The sequence below is a fragment of the Arachis ipaensis genome, chromosome B5, assembly GCF_059453495.1.
Source record: "Arachis ipaensis isolate K30076 ecotype BB chromosome B5, ASM5945349v1, whole genome shotgun sequence".
In the NCBI taxonomy this organism is placed as follows: Eukaryota; Viridiplantae; Streptophyta; class Magnoliopsida; order Fabales; family Fabaceae; genus Arachis; species Arachis ipaensis.
This window is the reverse complement of record NC_142440.1, coordinates 157571840-157577423: the sequence shown is the minus strand read 5'-3', so window position 1 is coordinate 157577423 and position 5584 is coordinate 157571840. Positions and strand designations below refer to the sequence as shown.

The window sequence follows — 5584 nt, the reverse complement described above, 5'->3', positions numbered from 1 at the left end:
CTAATATTAAAATTAGTAGTATAAAAAACATATTTAAAATTTAATATTATGAAGAAAAAATTATATAAGAATTAATTTGATCAATTTTTAAAATTTTAGAGATAAAAATTACTTAAGTGTATACTTTTAGAGACTATTTTGATTAGAGTAAATTACCAATTATGCCCCCGAATTTGTAAAACGCTGACAAAAATAACCCTAATATTTGATAACGACAATAATACCCTCCAAAAATTTTAAAACGGTACAAATCTGACCACCCGTGAGGAGAACCCTTCTCCGTTGAACGGCGCTTGGTGATGTGGCAAACGGAAGTCCAACGTGGCCTCCCTATTAGGCTTCACTATCCGTTTTGTTCCTAAATCCCTAATTTTTGAAACCCTAATTGGACAATTCAAATGAAATTACTAGATTAACCCTTTAGTGAAAGACCATATGTAACTAAGACGAAGTTGGACGCGCGAAACTGAAGAGTTTCTTGGTGGTGGTCTCTGTCTGTGTTCGTCTGCTGTCGCTTTATATCCGTCTCTTGGATTTCGTAACGTCATATGCAGTGACACGTTTGGCGTTGATTCGGAGTGAAGAAATCGTCGTGGAAGAACGAAAATTTTGGTAAGCATTTTATGTTTTTGTTGTTGTTATTATCAGCCAGTTGGGGTTTGAATATGGAGGTATGATGATGGTAGTTTGATGTGTTGTGTTAGCTCATTATAACTTTTGTGATGACTTTTGTCAGATGGCTACACATATCACATTTGTTTATCACCATCGGGGTTGGTTAGAGAAAGATGCGGATGGTGTGCTGAAGTATAATGGTGGTATAGTGAGTATCATCGACAGGGTGCACGTTGATACATGCAACCTATTCCTTGTGGAAGGCTTGTTTCTAGATTTAGGGTATACTAGGTATACTGAAGTTTATTGGTTGGAGCCAGGGAAGGATTTAGGTAACGGGTTACGGGTGCTCAGGAGGGATGCCGATGTGGTTAAGTTGTGTGAAGCTGCATTGAGGAATGAAAACAGGGTCCACTTGTATTTTGAGCATCCAGTTGATGCGAAGCCAGAGTATGTTGATGAGGCTGAGGTTATTATTAACGAAGAAGTTGAGACTCTTGATTTAGTGGATCAGCAAATTCATCAGCAGGAAGCCGAAGAAAATGAACAGGATGAAGGATATGAAAATACAGAAGTAGAGGGAGATCCTTCAGAAAATCAATCAAATCATCAAGCTGATCCCCCACAAGAGGTGGAACAAGAGCAAGAAGAGGATGATGATCCCCCACATCAGGAGGAAGAAGAGCAAGAAGAGGACGAAACAATGCTTAACAAAGGGGGGTATGATTCTGCGTTGCCAGATGAGGCTGCTACTGAAAAGCTTTATAATGAAACTCAGGCTGGAACAATGGAAAACGTGGCCCCCAACATAGGAGACAACCATCAGACACATGTTGAAGACCAGGCGGGTCAATCTAATCCTGAAGAAGCCCAAGGCAGGGGAAGAAAACCCAGGAAGAAACATGCGAGGCCCCAACCATCTGGTAGAGCTCAACCTGTACCACAAAACAATAGTGATGCACATGCTGGTAAGTACATAAATTGTAGATCCTAGTTGAAATATTGAATATTGTTGGGACTGTGTTTTACCTGTCATAAGATGTTTGCTAATTAAAAAATTAATCATATGAATGCTTTATGTTGTAAAATTAGATGACGATGCAGGTTGTGGGGTTCAAGGCCGGAGGCATCATCAAAGACCCCGTCCATCTGGACAGAAGATTCTTCCACCTAGGGAAGAGAATCAGGCTCCAAGGGTGGTTGTTCCTAACCCTCATGACCAGGATGAAGAACCCACTGAGTATCAGTATCATTCTGAAGAGCTGCACACCCGACCTGGTTCTGATTCTGAGGATGAAAACCCGGTATTCCCTCAGCATAATCTAGATACGAAATTTGGTAAAATTAGACTGGAATTAGGAATGGAGTTTGGCACGATGCAGCAGTTTAAGGATGCAGTCAGGAAGTACAGTATTCAGCTGGGCAGAGAGGCCTTTTTTCTCAAGGTTGAACCACACAGGTGCAGGGTAATATGTTACAATGAAACTTGCCCATGGGAAGTTTACTGTGCAAGGAGAAACCAGCCCCCGAGTTACCAAATCAAAACATTGGTCGATGAGCATACATGTCCAAGGAGTAACAAAAGCAGGTCAGTGACGTGTAAATGGGTGTCCGAGGAGTTGATTAGCAAGATTAGAGTCTGTCCTAATTTGTCTCATAGAGAGGCTCGTGATATGTTCAAGGTTGAGTTTGATATATGTGTCGGAGAGAGGATGATGTTTATGGCAATGGAGAAGGCAAAGGATGTCATTGAGGGCACAGAAAGGGAACAATATTTGAAGTTAAGGACTTACTTGAATGAGCTCCGTAAGGCCAATCCAGGATCCACCTGCCGTATGAGCACAACCCCACAACAAGAAGGGTTGCCTAAGTTCAGAAGTCTTTACATATGTCTAGATGCCTGCAAACGAGGATTCAAGCAAGGATGTAGGCCTTTTTTATGCCTTGATGGAGCATTTTTGAAGGGTTATTTTGGGGGGCAGCTGCTGACAGCCGTGGCTCAAGATGCAAACAATCATCTATTCCCAGTTGCATATGGAGTAGTTGATGCAGAAACAAAGAATAGTTGGAAAGAATTCCTGGAGTATTTGTTGGAAGATATCGGGGATCACAGGCAATTTGATTGGCACTTTATGTCTGACAAACAGAAGGTATCTTGTCTGTAACTTGTGTGTTAAGTTATTTAATACTATATGCTGACTAACTTAGTTCTTGACAGGGCCTAATTTCTGCTCTACAAGAAGTTATGCCGGGGGTTAATCACAGATTTTGTACTATGCATATGTGGAGGAATTTCAACAAGCGCTGGAAGGACTTAGAACTCAAGCAGTTGCTATTTCAATGTGCAAGGGCATTGACTGATCAGGAGTTTAATGAAGGTATGGATGCTATCAAGAAAATTAATACTTCTGCCTGTGAATATCTTTCTAAGTATGAGCAAGAAACTTGGTCAAGATCAAGATTCTCAACTTGGCCTAAAGTGGATAACATAACCAATAACAATGCTGAGTCACTTAATGCAACCATGGTGGGGCTAAGAGGCAAGAGCATCATTACCATGCTAGAGGAAATTAGATATTACCTTATGAAGACGATGGCAACGCATAAAGATGCACTCATGGCCTACACGGGGAAACTGGCTCCTATCCAAATGAGCAGATTGGAGAAGGAAAAGAAGGAAGGAAATTACTGGGAGGCTCAATGGGTGGGAGACGATGACCACAATGTCTTTGAAGTCAGAAGGCATGGTCGAACAGTTCGGGTCAACACTCAAGACAGGACTTGCACTTGTAGAAAGTGGCAACTCACAGGTCTGCCGTGCTGTCATGGAGTTGCTGCAATTCAAAGAAAAAATCAACGTCCAGATGAGTATGCCCACCATTGGCTGACCATGGAGGCGTACAACAGAACATATCAATTTCACATCAACACTGTCCCTAGTCAAGAATACTGGGCTGATGCAGAGGGCCTCCTGTGTCTCCCTCCACCTTATAAGAGACCAATAGGAAGGCCTACCAAGAAGAGAGCACGACATGAATCAGAGAGTCAGAGTGGGAGCCAGTACAAACTCAAGAGGAGCTATGGAAAAACAAGTTGTAAATATTGTAGAAAGGTAAATAAAAACTCATTTCTTACACAACTGTTGTTGTTATCTGTTCTCTTCAAGTTGATCTGATGTTGTTTTTTGTAGGTGGGACACAATTCCAGGACCTGCCCTGATAAGAATCATGTTGCAGCTGGGGCAGATGCAGATGCACAAGAAGCACCTCAATCAGGTCAGCCAGCAACAGGAGGAGTTGTTCCACCCAGAGGCTTACAAGACATGTCAGACTCAGAGCAGGAGATGTATTGGGAGGAAACCATATATGCAGTCAAAGAGGAGCTCACACAGGGCCATCCACACTCTGAAGCTGATGAAGAGGTAGCACATTCTTCAATAATTGCTCTTTACACTAACTTCAGATCTAGTACTTAAATTTAATTTACTGTAGGCAAACATGAACACCTCCGGTTCAACTAGTCATCGTGAAGGAAGGAGAGCTACTAGATCTAACCTTGCAAGGAGAGCAGCAAGATCTACCAAGGCTGCTGCAATAACTCTTCAAACTCCCTCCAACACTGCTGCGGCTGGTGCAGCATCTACTAGTAGGGAAACAATCAGGGTCAAGATGCCTATCAGGAGAACCCCCTTAGCCCAACCAAATCTCAGGCCCACAGCTACAGCTACAGCAGCCCAACACCATGTTAGGCCCACAGCTCCAGGCCCACAAGCCACTCCAAGGCCCAACCCACCATTTAGGCCCCCACAAATAAGGCCCATCGCACCATCTGCAAATGCTGCTACTGGTTCAGGAGTTCCAGCCTCCACAATGACTCCACTTGTGTCAAATGAAACCATGAATGGAGCATCTAAGGCAACCACCTCTAGGTTCTCAAGGTTTATGCCAAATCAGTCAGCTTGAAGGAGACTTTACTATATAATTACTTCATCTTTTGGGTTATAACTTGATCTGTAGTTCCCCTTTGTTGGACAACTTGAGTATTTTGGGTTGTATGTTGATATTTAGTATGTTTAGTATTTAGTTATAACTTTATCCAGTTTTTGGGAATGTATGTTGATATTTAGTATGGGTTATTGCCCTTTGTTGAACTCTTTGTTTATTTTGGTATCAGCTATGAAGACTGATTAGCATGTATAGAGTATTTTGGTTGGAACAGTTTGTGCTAATGCTTAATGTTATGCAGACCAGTTGTCTCGGTTTTTATCTTGTCCTTTTACCAATTTTGATTTCTTAGGTCTATTTGAACTTATTTAACATGTCTGAGTTGCCTTTTGGTTAGTTGCACTTCACTCCATTCATGATTTTCTTGGTGATGCAATAAAATTCTAGTCACAGGTCCAATTCATTAACAAGTAAGCAAAATAACCACAACAATGTCAACATAAATAGTATGCAACAATAACACATAACAGTCATCAATAAACCCTGTCCTGCATGCATTCGTTGTCCTATCTAACCAAACACATCAAACTCAAACTCAAACTCAGTACAAGTCCACCCAGTACGAAATACAGAAGCAATTCAACTCTCTTCATCTGCTCTATCAACATCTTTCGATCTCTCTGTGTCGTCTCACTCTCAACACTGGTAAACCTCCCTTCCAATACTCCACATGCATTGCATCTTACTGTGCCATTCTTACAGCATTCCTCCACCCCAGCAGATTCCTCACCCGTTTCGTCCATCCATTGAAAATAACAGCACCCAATGTTCTTCGTCTGCCCAACACAATAACCATTCATCAAGCTCAATTGTCGACGGGGGGAACAAATGAAGCACAAAATTCATACTTACCTTCCACAGAGGACACCTGAAGAACCATCTACCTGGGTTTTTCCTCGTCTTCGACTTCAACGCCACCACCTGAAGACGGCAGAAGCATGTGCCATCATATGGCTTGCTCACAT

The 5584-nt window shown here is 42.0% G+C and overlaps 1 protein-coding gene across 1 annotated transcript; it reads left to right on the top strand.

Annotated features, from left to right (window-relative positions):
• The first annotated feature begins 652 nt into the window (after window positions 1–652).
• Window positions 653–4801, top strand: LOC148566372 (uncharacterized). Its single transcript, XM_088487516.1, has 7 exons — window positions 653–1246; window positions 1289–1583; window positions 1708–2765; window positions 2834–3727; window positions 3806–4036; window positions 4107–4552; window positions 4789–4801. Exons 1-7 carry the CDS (start codon window positions 737–739, stop codon window positions 4799–4801), a joined length of 3447 nt encoding a protein of 1148 aa, XP_088343642.1. The 5' UTR covers window positions 653–736.
• The last annotated feature ends 783 nt before the right edge of the window (window positions 4802–5584 follow it).

Excerpts from the sequence above, each read along its gene's own strand:
- LOC148566372 (XM_088487516.1), top strand. The coding sequence starts at position 737 with ATGGCTACACATATCACATTTGTTTATCACCATCGGGGTTGGTTAGAG. Across the intron at positions 1,584-1,707 it reads CAATAGTGATGCACATGCTG|ATGACGATGCAGGTTGTGGG; the intron begins GTAAGTACATAA and ends TTGTAAAATTAG. Across the intron at positions 4,037-4,106 it reads ACTCTGAAGCTGATGAAGAG|GCAAACATGAACACCTCCGG; the intron begins GTAGCACATTCT and ends AATTTACTGTAG.